This window comes from Bos indicus x Bos taurus, chromosome 16 (assembly GCF_003369695.1).
Source record: "Bos indicus x Bos taurus breed Angus x Brahman F1 hybrid chromosome 16, Bos_hybrid_MaternalHap_v2.0, whole genome shotgun sequence".
NCBI lineage: Eukaryota > Metazoa > Chordata > Mammalia > Artiodactyla > Bovidae > Bos > Bos indicus x Bos taurus.
This window is the reverse complement of record NC_040091.1, coordinates 39,400,977-39,424,752: the sequence shown is the minus strand read 5'-3', so window position 1 is coordinate 39,424,752 and position 23,776 is coordinate 39,400,977. Positions and strand designations below refer to the sequence as shown.

General features: G+C 35.0%; 1 protein-coding gene across 6 annotated transcripts in view; it reads right to left on the bottom strand.

Moving 5' to 3' along the window:
- SUCO (SUN domain containing ossification factor) overlaps nucleotides 1–23,776 on the bottom strand; it is an 89,467-nt gene that overhangs the window by 22,184 nt on the left and 43,507 nt on the right. For 5 of the 6 annotated variants that reach the window (XR_003514913.1, XM_027564837.1, XM_027564838.1 and 2 more), the window contains exons 10-18: nucleotides 21,660–21,767; nucleotides 19,242–19,347; nucleotides 16,701–16,721; nucleotides 16,445–16,500; nucleotides 15,633–15,724; nucleotides 14,791–14,856; nucleotides 8,874–8,942; nucleotides 7,846–7,936; nucleotides 3,116–4,276 (exon numbers count right to left, since the gene is read on the bottom strand). Coding sequence is in view for 5 of the 6 variants with exons in the window: in XM_027564837.1 (XP_027420638.1) it covers nucleotides 3,116–4,276; nucleotides 7,846–7,936; nucleotides 8,874–8,942; nucleotides 14,791–14,856; nucleotides 15,633–15,724; nucleotides 16,445–16,500; nucleotides 16,701–16,721; nucleotides 19,242–19,347; nucleotides 21,660–21,767 (1,770 nt within the window). In the remaining variant the exon portion in view is untranslated. The remainder of the gene's footprint in view (nucleotides 1–3,115; nucleotides 4,277–7,845; nucleotides 7,937–8,873; nucleotides 8,943–14,790; nucleotides 14,857–15,632; nucleotides 15,725–16,444; nucleotides 16,501–16,700; nucleotides 16,722–19,241; nucleotides 19,348–21,659; nucleotides 21,768–23,776) is intronic. The other variant, XM_027564840.1, reaches the window with a different exon arrangement.

Genomic DNA, 23,776 nt, shown 5'->3' with positions numbered 1-23,776 from the left:
GAAGCAACAGTTAGAACTGGACATGGAACAACAGACTGGTTCCAAAGAGGAAAAGGAGTATGTCAAGGCTGTATACTGTCACTCTGCTTATTTAACTTATATGCAGAGTACATCATGAGAAACGCTGGGCTGGAAGAAGCACAAGTTGGAATCAAGATTGCCGGGAGAAATATCAATAACCTCAGATATGCAGACGACACCACCCTTATAGCAGAAAGCGAAGAAGAACTAAAGATAAAGAGTCTCTTAATTCAAGTGAAAGAGGAGAGTGAAAAAGTTGGCTTAAAGCTCAACATTCAGAAAACTGAGATCATGCCATCTGGTCCCATCAGTTCAGTTGAGTTCAGTCACTCAGTCATGTCTGACTCCTTGGTACCCCATGAACTGCAGCAGGTCAGGCCTTCCTGTCCATCACCAACTCCCAGAGTCCACCCAAACACCCATGTCCGTTGAGTCAATGATGCCATCCAACCACCTCATCCTCTATTGTCCCCTTCTCCTCCTGCCATCAATCTTTCCCAGCATCAGGGTCTTTTCAAATGAGTCAGCTCTTCGCCTCAGGTAGCCAAAGTATTGGAGTTTCAGCTTCAACATCAGTCCTTCCAATGAATACCCAGGACTGATCTCCTTTAGGATAGACTGGTTGGATCTCCCTGAAGTCCTAGGGACTCTCAAGAGTCTTCTCCAATACCACAGTTCAAAAGCATCAATTCTTCAGTGCTCAGCTTTCTTCACAGTCCAACTCTCACATCCGTACATGACCACTGGAGAAACCACAGCCTTGACTAGACGGACCATTGTTGACAAAGTAATGTCTCTGCTTTTTAATATGCTGTCTAGGTTGGTCATAACTTTCCTTCCAAGGAGTAAGCGTCTTTTAATTTCATGGCTGCCAGTCCCATCACTTCATGGCAAATAGATGGGGAAACAGTGGAAACAGTGGCTGACTTTATTTCTGGGGGCTCCAAAATCACTGCAGATGGTGAATGCAGCCATGAAATTAAAAGACACTTGCTCCTTGGAAGGAAAGTTATGACTAACCTAGACAGCATATTAAAAAGCAGAGACATTACTTTGTCAACAAAGGTCCATCTAGTCAAGGCTAGAGTTTCTCCAGTGGTCATGTACGGATGTGAGAGTTGGACTGTGAAGAAAGCTGAGCACTGAAGAACTGATGATTTTGAACTGTGGTGTTGGAGAAGACTCTTGAGAGTCCCTTGGACTGCAAGGAATCCAACCAGTCCATCCTAAAGGAGAATAGTCCTGGGTGTTCATTGGAAGGACTGATGTTGAAGCTGAGATTCCAGTACTTTGGCCACCTGAGGCAAAGAGCTGACTCACTGGAAAAGACTCTGATGCTGGGAGGGATTGGGGGCAGGAGGAGAAGGGGACGACAGAGGATGAGATGGTTGGATGGCCTCACTGTCTCAATGGACATGAGTTTGGGTAAGCTCCAGGAGTTGGTGATAGACAGGGAGGCTTGGCATGCTGCGGTCCATGGGGTCACAAAGAGTTGGACACAACTGAGCAACTGAACTGAATAAGAATATAACATATAGCATGTTGACTACCATTGATAATACTGGATTGTATATTTCAAAGTTGCTAATAGAGTAGATCTTAAAACTTATCAATAGGAAAAAAACCTGTAACTACATGGTGATCATATTAACAGATTTACTGTGGTAATCATTTAGAACATATACAAATATCAAATCATTGTTATACCCGAAATAACATAATGTTACACATCAATTACATCTCAATTAAAAAAAAAAGGTTTACCATGCGTGATTTCAGTGGTTCCTTAGTGGGCGTAAAAAGGGTGGGAGTGGGGAGAGGCTTGAGCAAGTTATGATGCAAGCATGCACACACACCCACGTATAATTTGCCAATAAAGTATATGTATGAATTAAGAAGCAATATCTTTTAGCATATAATGATGATTTTGAGGCTGAAACTCCAATACTTTGGCCACCTGATGCAAAGAGCTAACTCATCTGAAAAGACCTTGATGCTAGGGAAGATTGAGGGCAGGAGGAGAAGGGGACCACAGAGGATGAGATGGTTGAATGGCATCATCGACTCGATGGACATGGTTTGGGTGGACTCCGGGAGTTGGTGATGGACAGGGAGGGCTGCCTGCTGCGGTTCATGGGGTCGCAAAGAGTCGGACACGACTGAGCGACTGAACTGAACTGAACTGAATGACTTTAGAGACATTTCATTAGTAGCATTTTAATTTAGGAGGATTAGGAAAAGGTAGTATTTCAGAAATTCTGGGCACTGAGCTCCTTGTGGTTACAAAATGTTGGAAAAGTCCTAAGGCACAATGACACTTAAGGAACAACAACAATAACAAAAATTGGCTTAAAAAGTGGAGAACTGTGCCAGGGGTCTTCATCACTGCATAAGCAAACTGACATTGCCTCTGGCATTTTATAAGCACAAGAAGATAAATTATTACAACTAGGACTAGGATTCTGGATACTTGCTGAAAGAGTTCAAATGTTGCCTAATTATCTAGTTTAGTCTATTCCAGTATTCACTTATTTAAATTCTTAATTAATACCTAGTCAAGTTCCACAAAGAGCTTTAAGGTCTATAAACTTTAATTTTTCCATGACTGCTCTGGGAATGAAACAGCAAAAGTAGCTAAAGTTAAGCAACAGGAGAAAGGAGAAACTGATATAGATAATTCAAATTTATTATGTCACTTAGTATTTCTAAAAATGAAAATCACTTCTTAAAATTACTGACCAACATCCAAATAACTTTCTCTCTCCAGCTAAAATGCTGCTTATTTCTATTACATTCATTGTTTAGCCGCTAAGCTGTGTCTGATCTCTTGCGACCCCATCAACTATAGCCTGCTAGGCTCCTCTGTCCATGGGATTTCCCAGGCAAGAATACTGGAGTGGGTTGCCATTTCCTTCTCCAGGGGATCTTCCTGACCCAGGGATTAAACCCATGTCTCCTGCATTGGAGGCAAGTTCTTAACCATTGAGCCCCCAAGGAATCATGAGATAATTAAATCCTCTCTTTTAGTCAGATTAGACTCTGCTACTTAACTCACTGTGCAAAGTAGATTGTGCTAATTCATAAGAAAGCTTACCTTTGACTAAGTTCCTCCAGGTAGCGACCACTGAGAGACATGTTAACTTCTAAGGCTTTAATACGGTTATTAAGTCTCATAAATACTGATTCCTTTTGGTTTGATCCATGTACAAGATTTCCATTAGCATATCCTAGATCTGAGGAGTTTTGCAATTCAGCATAAAAATCTGTAGCTGTCCTCTGTAACCCTCTTAAAAGGACATCTTCTGGAGACTGTTCGTCGTCTTTTACTTCAGGTAATGAAGAAGAATCCACCACAGGAGTGGAAATTTGCTTTGGTGTGTCAGCTATGTTCATTTTGGCTTCCCCAGCTTCAATGTCTGGCATAGTAGCTGTGTTTACAGGTGGCACTATTGTTTCAGATAGCTTTGTGGTAATTCGCATGGAGTTTATGTCTTCTTTTACAACATTATCCATTACTTTATCAAGTATTTTTGTTTCGGAGATCACAGTTGGTTTCTCTATAGAACTAAAACTCTCAGATCTTTTTTCTGTTTCATTATCAACCTCAACAGAACTGTCTTGGGGAATCACTTGTGATGGTGAATGCCCTGCCTCATATTTAACAGGCTCAGATACTTCTATTTTAGATAATGAGTTGATTTCTGGAGTAACATCTAAGAGAACAGATTGAGAAAGAGTTTGAGGATGGCTTGGTTCAAGTTCAATTGCATCTAAAGTGTGATTAATCAAATCTTCCTGGAGCACACCACTTAAATCATCTAGAACACTGGTTTCAGCGTCCTTTTCCTTATTACTGTCTGGCTCTCCACCTGGAGGCTGCAATAATGAAACATCTACTGGTTCTTCAGGAAGTACTAGTGGTGGTTCAGCTGACATAAGATACTCTTTTTGTTTACTCAGAGCAGTTCTGCTGCGTTGCCGATAACGAGCAACTCTAACTGAACACCATTTATATATATATTCCGAAAAACTAGAAATACAACAAATTGTGGTGAGTTCACTGCAAAATATTTGTGTCTCTGACTCAAACCAAGGTGATGTTTCATCCTCTTGTTCACCACTACCCAGAAGGGTCACTGTAGAAGGACTTGCCTCCTCCTCTTCTTCTTGAACTAGCTGTACAATGGGACTTTCTTTTGTAGTATCTGGTGACAATGACTCGATGTCATGTACGTGTCCTTCAGTGGTTTCAAACCTAGAAATACATATCCATAATTATGCTTAAGGAAAATAAATGTATCACACGTAAGATAAAAAGAAGGGGCAGTACAGAAAACACTCAAATTTACTTTGAATGAATTACTATCCTTTAAATCACTTTCATTATAAAAACAGTATTATTCAGGAATGGTACAGAAAGATAATCTATCAAGTGACAAGCCAGATGATTCAAATCACCATATTTACCAAATCAAGTTTGTCTTTAATCCCTATTTAAGAATAGTTTGTTATGCGAATATTTCCATTTACTGAACATAGTACCTTTACTGAATATATTTCCATTTAGTGAAGATAGTATCCTTCCTCCCATATTCATCAATATCACAAGCTTTATCACCCCTTATATCAGAAACTGAGCTACCCAAGGGCTATGCAAGTCCCAGTTAGAACAAAAACCCAGGACTACGAATGCACTTTGTGCCTGAGTATCCTACTTTCAAGAGTCATCCTACAGTTGGCCCTTGAACTGTATGCAGCGAGTCAGAGCTGCAGCCTTACACACTGTGTAACTTACAGCCTGTCCTCCATATCCACAGTTCCTCTATACTTTAGTTCTGCATCCACAGATTCAACCAACCGAGATCATCTGTACTGCAGTATTTACTAACGAAAAAAATCCACGTGTAAATAGATCTGTACACTTCAAACCCATTATTCAAGGGTCATCTGCAGATTTCTCAAAGATCATTTCTCTGTGGAGATTTGAGGAATTTCAATGTGGCATTACACACACACACACAGGATTATCTGCTCTAGAAAGAAGAAAATATCCCTACTCCCCCCAAATAATCACAGTATTATCTAGGCTAATTTTCTGCTATTGAAAGCTAAATACTTAACCATTGTAATGGAAATCCTGGCTAATAATAAACTATTAGTGTCACTAACTTAGTCCTATCTTTGGTCTCTGGAGTATGCGTGTCCAGTAGGGAAGAGTGGGGAATTCAAGCTGGTGGGAACAGTGTTGAAAATTATGTGGTCCCTTCCAAGATAAAGGTAATGAATTTCTAGGTGCAGGCTTTGTAGCAACAAAGGTATAATTTGAAAAAAACAAAGTAATTTGAATACCAAAAAGAAATCTTCATATGTAAATTTTCCTACTGTGAAACACTACTAAAATTGCCAGGAAATGTCTTTAAATGAAGTCTAATATCGTAACAGCAAAAGTAGGAATAAAAAACAACCACCAGTATCTAGGGACTTCCTTTGCAGTCCACTGACTGGAACTTTGTCTTACAATGCAGGGGTATGAGTTTGATCCCTGGTCAGGAGAAGGCGATGGCGCCCCACTCCAGTACTCTTGCCTGGAAAATCCCATGGACGGAGCAGCCTGGTAGGCTGTAGTCCATGGGGTCGCCAAGAGTCGGACACGACTGAGCGACTTCACTTTCACTTTTCACTTTCACACATTGGAAAAGGAAATGGCAACCCACTCCAGTGATCTTGCCTGGAGAATCCCAGGGACGGGGGAGCCTGGTGGGCTGCCGTCTATGGGGTCGCACAGAGTCGGAAATGACTGAAGTGACTTAGCAGCAGCAGCAGCAGCAGGAGGCTAAGATCAACAGATGCTCAGAGTCAAAAAACCAAAACAAAAGTAATATCATAACAAATTCAATAAAGGCTTTAAAAATAGTCCACATTTAAAAAAAATTTTTTTTCTACAGAAAATTTTTTTTAAAAGACAATATCTAAAAGCTGGACTTTCATTTTGTTGATAATAAAATAGTAAACAGACTAAATTAAAACATAATTAGGCTAAGCTTCCCTTAACAGATGATACAGATATAGACAGCTGTATATAGTCTCTACACAATATTTCTTACAACTAAATTGAATAATTTGGTAAAAATTAAGTTATACTATCTTTGTGTTGTGCTGTGCTTAGTCACTCAGTCGTGTTCTTCTCTTTGCGACCCCATGGACTGTAGCTTGCCAGGCTCCTCTGTCCACGGGGAATCTCCAGGAAAGAATACTGGAATGGGTTGCCATGCCCTTCTTCAGGGAATCTTCCCAACCAGAGAAGATCAGGGATCGAATTCAGGTCTCCCACACTGAAGGCAGATTCTTTATCATCTGAGTCACCAGGGAAGCCCTATCATCTATATACACTCTAATCAGAGTTACACTTTAAGAAACTCAAACCTGGGAAAAGAAAGTAAGTCATCATTTCATAAAAACTTTTGAGTGATACTGTATCATGGATTCTTTTATTTTTTTCAGAGGACTGCCATATAATCATCAAAAAGAATTTAAAACAAACATACATGAAGAAACATTAAGTAAAGAAACTTATGTAAGAATATCTACTAAAAAACAAAACTCTAAAGCAAAAGAGTAAAAACTGCTACATTAGCCAGATGTGGTATCTTTCAATAAATATTTACACACACACACACATGAAGGGGTAAATGTGTGTGTGTGTGTAAAATAAAATTAGTTTTGAAAAATAAAGACATACTATGTGTTAGTCACTGAAGAACCTAGTTACAAAACCGAGACAGATCCACATAATTAGAAACAGCAAGAATTTCTATCCCAGAGATTTCTTAGGACCATCTAGGAATCAGTAACACATAATGTTATATTTCAGGAAAACGCAAATTTGACACTGTGCCCGTCAAAGCACAAAAATCTCATTTTTAAATTAACATAGTACCTTGAAATTACAGCTCCAAAGCTCACTGAGGTTTCATTACTTATTACCTTGAACTGTTTCATGTAAATATCTTGCCTCATTATGTAGAGTTCCTCTGAGAGAAATGTCTGTCAAAGTTTACAGGGAGTATATCTAATGAAATATACATAGCTAAATTTATAATAACTATAACCAGATTATCCCAATAACCCAAATCATTAATAAGCCTATCTATTTTAGATCAGAGGTTGAGGTACAAACCTTAATCACCTCTACCTCTGGTCTAGAAAAGACCAGAATTTGAGTAAGCTCCGAGTTGGTGATGGACAGGGAAGCCTGGTGTGCTGCAGTCCATGGGGTCACAAAGAGTCGGACACTACTGAACGACTGAACTGACTGACTGACGCATATATATCCCTGCCCAAAGTAACCACTGCAACCTGGGGAAAGACCTGTATCATTCAATTTCAGAAACTGAACACTCCAAGAGTAAGCTGTGTGACCAACACATCGTTTAAAAATCACTGCTCTAAGTATTTCAGGTATCCTGTATAGCTTTCTAGGCATAGCACAGATATATAAATAATCAAGGCTTTTAAATCCAAACTCAATAAAAACAGGTCTTTAAAATTTGTCCTCAAACTTATACCTGCAGAGTTAATTATTTGCAATAAGGAAAAGATTAAGTATTGTAAATAATAAAAGTAACACTATATCAAAATAACGCACATTTGGTCTATCTACGGTGAACTGCCAGTATACAAAAAGCAACTCAAAGATGTTTTAAGTGGCTGTGGAATGTCTGTCCCATGATTCGAAGTTTTTCATTTTCCACAGATCACAAATACCTTTTTATGTACAAGTATATCTCCCTTTTAATAGAACTCTAATATCCCAATATAACTTACTCATGTGATGGAACAGGAGCTGAAACAGGAGCTGATTCAGGCATTTTGGGTGCAGCTGTGGCAGAAGCATTCTCAGATATAGTTTTATTTCCTATTTTAAGAAAGATGTCCATATTGAGTTTAATTTTAAAAAGCTATACCATGAAAATATTTCACTATAACAAATAAGGAACTTTAGATTCTCAAGGGAGAAGAAAAAAGGCAAACAGGTTTTCTACTGCAGACTCTGCTTTTTTTTTTTCCATCAAGTTCTTTTAAAAAGAAATAATCATTGAAAGTCACAACTATAAGTAGTGCATATTCTTTCTCAACTTCTCAGAAAATTAAAGCAAGTAACTATGAGTTTTGCGTAATCTTACATGATTAATAAGACACTGGAGTTAACTAAAGAGAATAAGAAGAAATAAATGGGACATTTTAAGTTTGCACTTAGAACTAAATTTTATTGAAGTATATTTGACATACAACATTATATCCATTTTCATGTGTACAACGTAGTGATTTGACATTTGTATACACTGCAAAATGATCACAATAAGTCTAGCTGCCATCTGCCACCACACTGCATTCCCCATGTTATATATTACAACCCCATGACTTATTTTATAAATGGAATGAAGTATTTTTGAAAACAAAAAAAGGGCAAGATTGTTTCCCCTTGTTCATAATATTCATATTTCTATTACTTTCTAAATTGAATTGCTATTTGGTAAATAAAAGCATACTTCAAGTAACCATTAGAGCATCAAAACCTCAGGAAAGAACTAGGGATAAAATCAATACTTCTACAGCAGGTTAAGAGTGAAAAATCAAATTAATGATTTTTATATAAACAAGATCCTATTTATTAAAGAGAACTTGTGAAATTCAAATAAACAATGAATAATAGAAGATTGGCAAGTTCCTTTGAATGGTTTCTGTATTTCTAAATAAAAAAATCAAACTGCTTGGCTTATTAATTAATTTTACTAACTAGGAAGACCCCTGGAGTATCATATATTTAAAAGACCCATAAAATGATTAGGTACCTTCTGTCAGGTCTTCAGTTTTTGCTCCCAGAATATTAGCGGCAATATTCACCATATTTAGAATGGCATCTAAAACAAAATTCAATCAGAAAAAGATACTAATACACCTAAATATTTTCATATAACTGATATCAGATAGTAAAAAACCATTTGTAATGGTCTTTTGCATTTTTTGGACTAATTACGTTTTCGCTCACCTTACTATTAGTCCAATACAGGATACAAATTTCAGGCAAAAAGTATTATATATAAATCTGAACTTTTATATTCAGAAGGATTTTAAAATCTAATTATACTTTTTTTACAAAACTTCTCCAAACCTTTCAGCAAATACTACCTTCAGCATATCACAAGATTCAAGTTATATTCAGCATATAGCCTGCACTGAGACAGGAAAAAAATGTGACAACCAAAACCCATAATTTACAGAAAAGCCTTGTTTTTTTTTTTTTTAAAAAAAAGGTTCTACAGTTTAAACCAAAAACAAACAAAAAATCCTTTTCCTAAACATGTGTCTTTCATAGGTAAAAATAAATAGGAAGATTATTCTTCAAAGGACAGCAGAAAGACTATTTTCAACTATGAATATAAAATATCTAAGTAATATGGTTAAATCCCAAATTGACACTGCATAGAATCATGCCTTTGATGACCTATAACAATGTTTTATGGACAATAAATGACAAATTCTTTTCTGAACTGGGTGAATATAGGCACAGGAAGATGAATTAAAAGTCAAAGTCATAAAACTTAAGTGCTGTAGGTAAAGCAATCTGCATACTTTCTAATTCTTCCTCTCTTTCCAAAGTGGTTATCTCAATGATGAGTAAAGTGCTACAAACCTTAATATCTACATAAATGGCTGAAGATACATGAGGACCACGAAATATCATAACTCCATAAAAAGCTGGCTTGGAACAGAAGACTTCCTTCTAGTAATTAAATGTAATTTCACAGGAAATTAAATTCCAACTCCAATCTAATCTCTGAAATTCTACTAGAAGGTAATTCACCAGGTTTTTCTACCATTAAAATACTAACATCTGGCAGGGGCTACATATTAAACCTCATCACTTTTTTCCATCTTGGTTTCCTTTCCTAAAAGAGATCTGAGTTTTCATCACACATTCATGAAAACCAGAGATGTGAGAAGTAGGAAAGGATCTAAAGAAGGAAAAGCTAGCATATTCAGAAGGTTGGGAACAAGCCAAGCACTGTCACCTGGTGCTGATACTGTAAACATACGTTTTATGACAGGTAAAAATAGGAGATTTTAGACTTTTAAATGTGATAACTAGTAGTACATAATTATTAATTTTAAACTTTACATAACTATGATTCTATAATCTGAAAGACAACAAGCAGTGGTACTTTGTTTCCAATCATTACTTGAACACACAAAAGCTTTATATTTGCTTTTGAAATATCTAGGATTATTGGTCAATCCTGTCCTTTCACCTGGGAAACTGTAAAAACAGAGAAGCAGTCTTAGATCTTAGGCTAAAGGACACCTCAGCATAAAAACAGGAAATGGAAACTCCATTCCCTTATAAACAAAACTTAAGTAGCAATGGAAACTTTGTATTTCCTCATAAATCAAATTTTAATGTCAACCAATATTGCAAGGAGATCAAACCAGTCAATCCTAAAGGAAATCAGTCCTGAAGATTCAGTGGAAGGACTGATGCTGAAGTTCCAATATTCTGGCCACTTGATGTGAAGAGCCGACTGATTAGAAAAGACAGTGATGCTGGCAAAGATTGAAGGCAGGAGGAGAAGGAGACGACAGAGGATGAGATGGTTGGATGACTCTATGGACATAAGTTTGAGCAAGCTCCTGGAGTTGGTAATGGACAGAGAAGCCTGGCATGCTGCAGTCCATGGGGTCACAAAGGGTCAGGACATGACTCAGCGACTGAACTGCACTGAATATTTCAACAGTAGTATCTGATCCTCTACTTAGCCTGACAGCTGAAGTTCAATCAAAATTGACTGCTCACAGAACCCAAATTCTGAAATTAAGTTTATATTCTAAGTCCCTTATACTTGCTTCAAAGGGCAATCTTACTTCAGATTTCAAATTTTTGCATTTAAATTTTTTGGTATTATTATTAAAAGCTTTAAAAATCTGTATCTGTTGATCTGTGTAGAGAAAGAAGTTTTAGAGTACTACTTTTTAATATAAATTTTTATACTAGTACCTAAAATAAGGAAGATTTGTACATACTACTCATCATTTAAAAATATTGTTTATTATTTCAGAGAGCCATTTGGTAACAAAAGCAAAATCTGGCAGATTCTTCTTTCTCAGCCCATTTAACCTATTAAGAAATAATCTTGCTATGTTCACAGAATGCTGTCAAATACAGTTTTTTTCTTTTGGGAGAAAGCAGCTTTGTGAATTTTCTTACCAGTCTCACTTTGCATCTAAACACATGACTACTTGTCACGATCATAATCTAATCACTGAAAAGCCTTCAGAAAGGCTAAAGGGTAAAAGCAACAATTTGGAATATAGTGCAATACTAGACTCCTGCTCTCAATTTCTCATGGATTTGCCAACTCCTTTCTCTTGAATTGGGTAACTTATTCATCCCATCCCATTACTTTAGGAATGAAACTCTCTCCTACGGACCAAATATCAACATGTTATATACACTAAGTCCCCAACACACCAATGGCTCTTTTTGATACAGAAAACCAAATGCCTATGCTACAACACAAGACAAACCAGTAAAAAAACTACTTCCTCCTATGTGTACTGAGCTACTAACTCTGCAACACACCTACCTTCATTCTCTGTTACTCCTTCTAGGATCTTAAAATAAATACATTCATAAAAAGTATTCTGACTTAAAACAAAAACTACAGTTTGTCTTAAACTTATGCAGAAAGAGAAGCAGAAATCTGGCCCTTAGCAAATCTGATGACTCTAATAAAATACAGATCATATTTAGAAGTAAAGGCAGACTTGCAAGAATATCAAAGTAGAGAGTGGCCTGGAAGACCCACATGACCAAGCACAAGTAGAGTAGATTGATACGAAGAATTTCTGTTGATGTAAAATATGTAAATGCTCTAGCTCAAGAATGTAAACAAAAGATTCAGGCAGAAGAGTCCCAGAATTGGCAAACATAGAAAGCCAAGAATGTTGCTCTAAGATAGTACTCTCTCCTTTCTGGAAGTTCAGTAAATTATATAATATCAAAAATGTCTAAATAAGCAGCATGCTTATTAGAGTAGCATGCATGCTCTTTGACAATCAAGTCCCATTAGAAGCAACATACTCTGGTGACATATATTTCCTGTGACTACCAATTACTCAATAGCAAAAGAAAAAAAAGAGTTTCTCTTTTAAATTAAAGGCACAGAATTCTGTTTTGGAGACATTGTGTAAATATTAAAAATAAATTAGGTGCAAAATTGGCCAATTTCAAGCTAATTTAGAAAGTGGTGATGATTATAGTCAAATTCAGACATTCCACTGCCAGAGACGAGCTCTTTGGCCTGATTCCACCTTGTTATTTTTTCCTAACATTATATTACATTGGAGAAAGTAACTAGGTCAAGCTCAAAACCAGTCTAGACTATTCAGAGAAAACCAGAAGGATATAGATATCAAAGGCAGCAGTATTAGGTCATGCTTATTAACTTAATAACAGCAAAGTCTTATCACTCAGCTACTACCACCTCTCTTGTTCTGAAACATCAAGAAATGGATATCTTTTTAAACCTCTCATACTTGGGCTCAGCTGATATCCTCCCATCCACCTTGTCTCCACTATACAAAATTTTTCAACACCTAGGAACACCAGAACGTAAATGGACTGCTCTTCCAGAAAGCCATAGAAACAAAAATGAAATGTGTTACCAAGAAACATATCTTCAAGGAAAAAGATCCAGAAAATAGGGTCTAAAAAAATTCTATGTCTCATTAATTAAAATAATACATCAGTCAGAGAAGTGATTACAAATAAGGAAATGTCCTCTACTGAAAACATTTTAATGCTGTCTTGGAGTTAATCCCACAGGAAGATAGAGAAAGAAAGCAAGATATCAACAAAATTTTCCCCTATCTAAAACTATAGTAAATCATTACTTCTGGAAGGTGCTCCTTTGTTCCCAGTAACCACCAAAAACTAGAGAACTTTTAGTCTGGGGCTATTTTCTGACCCCATAAAATAACAATGCCGCCTCACAGCTAAATCAGCATTACTGAATTATGATATGATGACTATTACGTAATATAAACTTTAAATATAAATATATTAAATATAAATAAATATATTTAATTTAAAATATAAATTTTAAACTACAAATTTAAGGACAAGAACAAACATCTTAACATCCAATTAAATAAAATAGCATCATTGTCTCATTTCTAAAAAACTATCCCATAGCAGCGAATGAGGCACCTGTTTTTAATGCTATCATCAGCAGAAATCGCTAACTGCTAAGTCACTTCAGTCGTGTCCGACTCTGCGCAACCCCACAGACGGCAGCCCAACAGGCTCCACCGTCCCTGGGATTCTCCAGGCAAGAACACTGGAGTGGGTTGCCATTTCCTTCTCCAATGCATGAAAGTGAAAAGTGAAGTCGCTCAGTCGCTCAGTTGTGTCTGACTCTTAGCGACCCCATGGACTGCAGCCTACCAGGCTGCTCCGTCCATGGGATTTTCCAGGCAAGAGTACTGGAGTTGGGTGCCATTGCCTTCTCCAAGAAATTGCTAAGGATACACTTAAAAGTAATCAATAATATCTAAAAAGTCAGTTGACTAGCAACAGAGTAAAAATATATTAAGCTAATCTATAACAAAGTTAAATATTACATAAAAGCATTCCCTTTATGCAGTTATTTTTTAACATTCTTTTTCCTATTCCCTAAGAAAGTCCACTGAAATCTATAGTCTTCTATGGAGAGGGAGAGGACAAGAAAGGAAGAAAGGGAAAAAGATAAAAGATGAGAAGAAAGACAAGTGACTCTTAATTTCATATAGTGTAGTCACCCAAATATCTGCCTAAGTATAGGTACTACTGGTTGAGTACCTTAAAAAGCTATGAAGACAATATAGACAGACTGGGATTCAAACAACTCAAGAGTAAAATAAAAACGCACAAATCGTCTTCTATGTTACTAAGATTTACTTTCATTAAATTCAATTATTAACCTCCAAATAAAAAGTCCTTATTTTGGGGGACTAACCAAAAATAACAAATGTAAAATACACCTACCTGCATTCTAACAGTAAAAATAAACTGTCAGTCGGTAAAGGTCTTTCCAGGAGTCTACTTGGCTAGCCTATCTATAAGTTCAGATAATAGGCTGGCAAGACAAGAAGCTAAACAACTAGTATCTTAGTCCTTTTTTTTTTCAGTTTACAAAGAGTGTATTATTATCACTATTATTGTTACTGCTTGGGAATCACCATTATCATGAATAAGAACAGCCTTTATGCTTTATAATTAATCAGGAAACTAACCATATCCATACATTAACAAATCCTCATTTGGTAGGATTTCACTGATGAGTACCACTTCCAAAATAAACTCCTTTCCTACCAAGTATGATTACCTAGATGCTCTTATTTATATGGTCTAGGACCTCTTTAACAATTCTTTCCCCAAGTAAATTCATATCCCATTCTTCACTCTAAGGAACTTGCCTAAAAATACAACTACTTCATTTTTGTAAAAGAACCGACCTATGCTTGCATTTTGCCTCTCTTCTTTGTTTACATATATTCTACTTTATTCCTATGAAAATACTTTAAAAAAGTATTCTTTGATTTCAACTCAAAGTTCAACACTAAGACAGAAGGAGCCCCCTAAACTTCAAAACAAAATGTTCACATATGCCGGGAAACAGAAGTTGAGATATACTTTAATAATAGTGACTAGAAAAACCCCCAAATACTCACTTGTAGCAGAACCAAGAAGGTTTTTTGAGGATTTATCCTCCCCAGTATTATAATCCAGTGGGTAATCTGTTCAGAGAGAAAATGAAGGTTAATTATGCTGAGAATTATCTCAGATGATATGTTTAAAAGCACAAATTATGTCAAGTCAGTTGACAAAACAATTTTACAGTTTTCATTATACATCCAAAGCACATTCACAAAAAAGGAAATTCATAAACCATTTATCAAACAGATAAAAACCAAAGAATATATTTCTACTGCTTGCAAAAATTTTAATCACATTTATAAGACTTTTATTCAAGCTTTCAGTGTAGTTTACCAACCCCTAGTAAATGACTTCACTTATGGGAAAACTAGGGAATGCAAAAATTAGATTTTTCAGACTACAGTTTAAGACATCTTAAAACAAGAACTTAACAAAATAGAAATGGAAGGTGTCATAAAACATTCTCTGACCTCTGCAGGCTCATGGGAATTTCTCAAAAACTCATGCCTCAATATGCTTGCTTGCTTGCTCTTAGGCTAAAGGCAAATCAAAGAAACTCATGCTCAATTCTACTATGTCAGTTGCCTTTGAGTAATAGGCTTTGGGGCCTGGCATAGGGATATAACCATAATTTATTAGCACTGGGGTAATGAAAGGGAGTTTCAAGTCAAATAACTGATCAACAAGCAGAAAATTATTTTAGAAAATAGGTTTAGGAGAAAATTAGTTACTAGGGTTAAAAACAAGGAATAAACTAAAGACTAATCATCATGGCAGTCTTTTTAAGTGACCTACATTTACCCATTTAAAAAACAAAAACATATACATAAATAGTTACTTTTTAAAAATCACTCACCATAGTCCTCATCAAATAGTTCTTGACGTTCTGACTGATACTGGGAATCAGCAATCTCTTCATATTCTTCCACCATGCTAGTGCCAAAAACCCTGTTAACAACAATTTCATTGAAGTTTTTCATTAATGTCTTATTAAGACTCATCTCTTCATAATAAATGACAAACTATAATAATTTTGGTTGTTTTGAGCATCGTTAACTTTGAACTCAAAAACAATGACTTTCTCAATCCACTGTTTTCATTACAATGTTAATCTATTTAAGGCATTTAAAAATATAATGACTAATAGGCCAATGACTTATTGGCCTAAAATGTTTCCATTTATTATCATCATATCAAGCAAGCTAAACTGAACATATAAAATGAAGGTTCTTTTTTCCTAACAAAGGAAAAAAAAATTTTTAAGGAGGATTCACAAATCGTGGTTTATTCAGATTGTGAAACTTACATAGCAGTTTAAAGAAATCAGAAATATACTATTACGGTCATTATCAAATCATACTGATAGATACAAAATGAAACTGCAAAATACATATAGTTCAGCATAAAAAATTTAAAATACTTTTTTCAAAAATATAATTATGAATATAAATTCTCAAAAAAAATTAGAAATGATACATGCCAAATTCCTATCTAAATTTTTACACTTTTCTAAACTGTATGCAAAAGGAAGAAAGGTTTAGCAGTATCTTTTTTATGGTGTTATCTCACGTAATAACAAATGATTTCTTCACTTTAAATATACTGGGATTTTTATGTTGCCTTTTTTTCTTTTTAAACCACTCCGTAAATATTTTTGCTCTGTATTACCTTATAAGGCTTAATGGACAAAAGTGCTCTGATCCAAAATGTGATACCAACTCCACCTAAAGAATAAAAGCACACAAAATGGCAAGCCAGCACAGTGTATGTGAAATTATCTAACAAAATATTGTTTTTTCATTACAGTATTTCTAAAAATAAAGTCCTAATTTTCCCCAAAACTAGTATTTGTAAAGTTTTGCTTTGCCATGCAATAATATGTCATGCCCTATTATTCAATATTGCAAAAGAGAAGGTTGCTAACCTTTATGTACTTGATGAACATCTGAAGCAAGAGAAAGGAAAAGAAAAAGAAATCAGTTCCGAAGTCTGAATAACATGCCATAAGCAACATTCAATATTTGTAAATTATATTGTATAATTAAAGTATAGAAAGCAATATACTGTGATGGATAACATTGTAGTACTCATTTCTTTGCAGAAACCAAAGCAATGATTTGCATTTATTTTTACCATCACAACTAGAAAATATAGTGCAACTGTAATGAAATAAATTAACTTTAACCTAAAATCCACTGCTGCTGTTTTATTTATCCATTAGATCTGAAAGCATTCTAAAAGTAATTAAAGCATATCTAGAAATAACCTGTCTTATATTACACTAAATATTATAAATGTTATCATGTATATACCTACATATTAATACATTGATACCTATATGTGGCTATACGTATCTAATGAACATACATATTGATAAAAAGATTAACATAATAAAAAATAATATTTATTCTTGCACAATACTATATACAAACTATTTGGGGGAAAATTTGGATTTCTGACATACTGCTATTTTAAGTATAACTTATAGAACTAGAGGATATTTATCAATTCATTTTTAAAATATAAGCTATTAAAAAGCATTTTTTAAAATATGGGTTTTAATTCTTTTGGGATGAGCAAAACTCAGGTAAACTTATATAACATTTATCAATATAAAATAAGAATCAGAAGTAAATGTTTTTTGCTTTTAGGTTTAAATCTACCAAATAGGGCTTTTAAGAAAACCAGTCATCAAAATGCTCTATAGTCTCCCATTATAAAGAAGACAAAGTAGGGAGCTTTATATAGGATTTTTCTGTTATCACTAATAAAATGTTCTGTTATTAACAAAGTAGACTCTATAAAGAATGATTCTTGGAACTATTTCACAACATGTGAGTTGTTTTCATTGCAAAATCAGGTATTGTATCATCTGCCAAAGTATTTTATGTATTTTTTTTTGGCATTACAGTATAGAAACTGCTACATAAAAAGGTCATTAAACTGGTTCAGAACTCACTTTAAAAAGAAACTGAAAATGTATCATCATTTTTCTGAACACTGTTGAATCATTAACTGAAAATATCAACTGTACTTTAAAAACAGCATATTTATAAAAATATTTTTATATGGAGAGTAGGAATACTACAAGTTTACCCATTTACAGAAGCCAATTTAATACATGCTTACAAAAGACACAGAAAGTAAAATCCCAAGAGACGAGTAGGTAGGTTTAAGTTTTCACATTTAAAGAAGAAATAATTAGGAAGAAAATCAGAGCTGCTGTCATTCCAAAAGGTCTTACTAACAACACAGTTGTACTTTAAGGTATGGCTATAGTATCATAAAGAAAAAAAGGAAGAAGTAAAAAGGAGTAAGAAATTCCCATATTTTGTCTAAATTCAAGAGTGATAATAATTCTATTTTGGTAGATAATTCCACCTCAAGACTGGTGAGAGAGGCAGTAGGAATTTATGGCTTTTATTAGAGTATAGTTGATTTACAATGGTGCATTAGTTTCCACTGTACAGCAAAATTTATCATATATATATATACACATACATATATATATATATACACTCTTTTATACACACTCTTTTAGATTCTTCACCCATACAGGTCATTACAGAGTACTGAGAAGAGTTTCCTGTGCTATATGGTAGGTTCTTATTAGTTACCTACTTTATGTATAGTAGTGTGCATTTCTCAATACCAGTCTCCCAATTTATCTCTCCTCCTACCCTCCACGTTACCCTCTGGTAACCATAAGTTTGTTTTCTACATCTGTAGTTCTATTTCTGTTTGTAAGTAGTTCGTTTGCACCATTTTTTAGATTCTACATATAAGCAATATGACATGATATTTATCTTTCTCTGTCTTATTTCACTCAGTACAATTTCTAGGTCCATCTGTGTTGCTGCAAATGGCATTATTTTGTTCTCTTTTATGGCTGAATAATATTCCATCATATATATGTACCACAGCTTTTTTATCCGTTCTTCTGTCAATGGACATTTAGGTTGCAGCAGGAATTTAAATGGTTAAAACTTTATTTGAAATTGTTACCTAGACATATAATATTTCACCTGAATATACAAAAGACAAAAAGCTATAATGAAAAATAACTGGGCATTAAAATAGAAATCTCAGAATCAGATTTTGATAAGAAACCAGACCTGCTTTAAAGACAGCAGTGAGTAACTGATTCAGGTTTTAAAATATAAAGAAACATAATATTATAAAGATGACATTTTATATCAAGACTTCAAAAATATTAAGAGTTATAATTTGGAATTTCATCAAAGCCACGATATCAAAAAACCAGCCTAGGTTTCCAGTTACATAAAAGGGAATGTATTAGTATTTGTCCCATAAAATAATATATTCAAGAAAGAATTATTTTATTAAAAGGAATACAGCAATACATTTCCTCTTAATTTTTCTTATTTCTAAATAGGTGAGGTATCAAGTATGAATAATAGGTATGTTTCATTATAGAACACAGTTCTGTAAAGATAAACATTACCTTCACATATTTTGCATACATCTGTTCATCTAAAGGGAAACTCTGGACATTCCTCTCATCTCTACCATGGAAAGTACCCAGCTTAATCCATTTATTTGTAGGGTATCTAGAAAATAAAAAAAAAATTAACATTCCTTTTTAGAAAATCATAAATCACACATTGAGAGGTCCTATCATTTTCAAATGAGATCTTGTACTTTTTTTCCCCCTCTCCAGGTAACACATTCACTTAACATAGTTTAAATATGAGTTAAGCATCAAGTTGAATAAATACATTTTCTTTTCCAACTAAACTCTGACAGGTTTCTCCTTATGAAGAAAGACTATCTTGAAAAATCACACTATCAAATAGAAGACAAGAAGAAGACAAAAAGAACCAGGAGTGCCTCTTGGAGTTTTAGAGGGCTTCCAAGTAAACTGGAGGCTTTAAAACAGAAAGTAGCCAAGAGAGTGTTTTGGAAGGATGAGGTACTACTCTTTATGTACCAGTGTGTGTGTGCTCAGATTGGTGCTTTTGAACTGTCGTGCTGGAGAAGACTCTTGAGAGTCCCTTGGACTGCAAGGAGATACAACCAGTCCATCCTAAAGGAGAACACTGGTCCTGGGTGTTCATTGGAAGGACTGATGTTAAAGCTGAAACTCCAATACTTTGGCCACCTGATGTGAAGAGCGGACTCATCTGAAAAGACCCTGATGCTGGGAAAGATTGAGGGCAGTAGGAGAAGGGGGCGACAGAGGATGAGATGGTTGGATGGCATCACTGACTCAATGGACATGGGTTTGGATGGACTCCAGGAGTTGGTGATGGACAGGGAAGCTTGCGTGCTGCGGTTCATGGGGTCGCAAAGAGTTGGACATGACTGAGCGACTGAACTGAACTGAAGTGTGCGATGATATAAAGCATAAGTACTGGTTGAAAGGGAAACAGAAAAAGTCATTTACTATCATATTTGAATTTCACAGCACTTACACAGCTTTTCCGATTTTAAAGGAAATCTAATGTAAAAGCCCCAAACTACTGTTTTTCTTTACTACAGCATTTAGAGAATCCCTCAAAGTAATGAGTATTCTCTTATCACACTAAAAAAATACACTTTACTTGTCATAACTGAACACATTCATTTGACAGGTAAGAAAATTACGGCTTAGGGAAAAAGGAAATGATCTGAGCAAAGTTAGTTAAAGAAAAATGAGTAAGAGATCTTCAGAAATCATTTTGAAAACTGTATATAGGCAATGCTACATGTAGGGTAGGGGAAGAAACACCACAGAAAATTCTTAATAGTCAATAATAAAAGAAGGATTAAATAAATAACAGCATCCTACATGGTAACATCGCGGGCACTCAAAAAGCATTTATGGAATGAACAAATACCTCCATCTGGAGGAAAATATCAAGTATTTATTAAAAACGATGTGTTTAAAACAAAAAAAAGGATATTCTCAAGATGTAAGCATCAAAACTGATTTTTGATAGAACTATGCAAGGAGATCCAACCAGTCCATTCTGAAGGAGATCAGCCCTGAGATTTCTTTGGAAGGAATGATGCTAAAGCTGAAACTCCAGTACTTTGGCCACCTCATGCAAAGAGTTGACTCACTGGAAAAGACTCTGATGCTGGGAGGGATTGGGGGCAAGAGGAGAAGGGGACAACAGAGGATGAGATGGCTGGATGGCATCACTGACTCGATGGCGACTGAACTGAACTGAGTTCACTGAGACTCACTCTCAGTGAACTCCGGGAGTTGGTGACGGACAGGGAGGCCTGGCGTGCTGAGATTCATGGGGTCGCAAAGAGTTGGACACGACTGAGCGACTGATCTGATCTGATAAACATATAAATGTGTATAAAAGACTGGAAGGGAACGTATTAAAATGTTAATACAGTATCTTTCATTGATAGAACTGGGATTCTCTACCAAATTCCTTAGAATGTATGTTTCCCTTATAATCACACATATATACCAAAGTTTTTAAAATAAACCTTAACAAAATCATATGCTATAAAATGATATAAAATGAAATATTCATATATGTTTTTAATAACTTTTTAAAGAAATGTTTGGAAGCAATACAGCATAATAATTAAAAGTAAGGACTTCAAAATCATAGAGATCTATGTTTGGATCTTGGTTGTCCAACTCACAAATCACGTGACCTAGATAGGCTATTTAATCTCTCTCTGTTTCATCTCATAAGGGATTAACATCAGAGGGTTGTTATAAGCACTATATAAGTTAATGAAAGTAAACTAACAAATGACTACCCTACAACAGTATTATTACTGTTCTTCCAAATGGATACAAGTTGATTGAAACAAAAAACAAAATAATTAAAGTTTTAAAACATGACCCATTTTAAAATTTTTATTCTGAAAATCCAATATTAACTCCATAGAAACCAGCTTTAGAATTTACCTGTCACTGATAGAAACCAGAAAGTCTTTAGGAGTAGAAGAAAATAATTCATAATTTGCAATATCAAACTGTTTTACTTGAATTGGTTCACAGAGTTCAATAACAAACCTTTAAAAAGAGCACAAGACAATTATTTAGATAAACCAACTAGAATAACAATTCATATTAAACACGACATTAACAGCTTACATAAACTAGGCCTCCATTAAGTTATTCATTAAAAAAATGTAAGGAAGGAAGAGGATTTGAGAAAGAACACCCCTAAGTATTCCCCAAGCACAGCATTAGTGGGGAAAAAAATACTGATTTTGTCCTACAGTATTTTTTTAATAAAGATTCTTTTCTAATGACAAAGCTCATTCTTGGAGAAGGAATGATTTGACGAAGAACTAGTAAGAGTGTCACCTGACTAGTCTAGAGGGCAGTTTGGCCATATTATCTCAAAAGGTACCACAGCTGTTGATTCAGCAATATACTCTTAGAAATTTAATCTATGGACACACAGCTCCAAATGATCACCCTTGTATATGCATCTTAATAAATATATCAAAGCACAGTTTATAAAAGTGAGGGCTGGGGGGAGGGAAGTCAACCTAAATGTTTAATACAGAGGATTGATTGACAAATTATGGCCCCATTCAGACAATGAAATAACAAACAGCTATTAAAAATGATACTTGAAACTATATATTGCATTTATATAAAAATATAGAAAATACAGACCAATGTATAGTGATAGAAAACAGATCTGTAATTGCTATGGGGGTAAGGGGTGGGAGAGAAAAATTATAAAGGAGCATGAAGAAAATTTTGGGGGAGACAGATTATGTTTATTATCTTCACTGTGGTGATGGCTTCATAGATGAATACATATCAAAACTTATCAAATTGTACACTTTAACATTTTACAATTTATTTTACATGTAGTTTTTTATATGTCAAGTACGCTTCAATAAAACTGTTTTTAAAAATAACACCACACTAGTGAATAAAACAAAAAAAAGCAGACTCACAGGTACAGAGAACAAACTAGCGGTTACCAGTGGGGAGACGGAACAGGGGATGGCAAATAGGGGTAGGGAAAGAAAAGTAAGGATTATTATGGAACTATATGAAATCACGTGTGTGAAATTTTTGAAAAAAAAAAAAAAATTATATTTGAGATACGTATCATGGACCTGGAAAAGATGCCACAAAATATTGCTATTTAGGAAAACATTAACAGTATGGTTCTGCTTGGCATTTGGGGAAAGAAATACTCATGACATCTAGGACTCTAATCAATACTTTAATAAACTAATTATTATATCAAATGAGATTATATACACTGACAAGTAAATGTTAAATTAAAAGCATTACAATTAACATATTGTGTTAATGTTGGGGAGCAACAGAACTGAATTCCAGAAGATGGTAAGTAAGAACAGCCATGATTCAGAGAACAGCTCCTGATAAAAAGTAAACTAACGGTTGCTGAATGTTTAGTCTGTGTCAGGTACCATTTTAGATGATTTATGTCCATGCTCTGATTTAATTCTTACAACCAAAATGCATAGGAGATTATCTCTATTTTACAGAATCATTCAATTGGTTACTTCACATTTTTCCTTTCTGCCTTTTTAAAATAAAACTTGTTCCCCTCTCCAAAGATGTAGCCAAGCATATAGTCACTAATCAAAGACTGTTTTTCCCAGTCTTGGCAAGGTTACTTAATTATGGTGATGGGATATGGGCAGAAGTCTCCAGTGCAACTTTCAGGTCAAGCCTTCAAAAGGAAGCTGCTACCTCTACTTCTGCTTTCTCCCACCTTACAGGTCACAATGAGGATGTGATAGGAAGAAATCATCACAGCAATGCAGGCAGGGACAACATCTCGGGAGTGGTATGTGTCCTTTAATTGTTTTCTATTATACCCCTGCCCCACATATCAACTTGAGGTTTCTGTGTCAGAGAAAATTAACTATCTTTTTCAAACCACAGTTCATTCGTCTCTGTTAAAAAGGCAGAATCAAGAGCCCTAACTAAGAATTATTTAGCAAGTAAGTAACAAAGTTAAAAGTTAAAAGAGACATCTATCTGGCTCCAAAGCCTAAACACTGTACTACCACCCCAGGGAG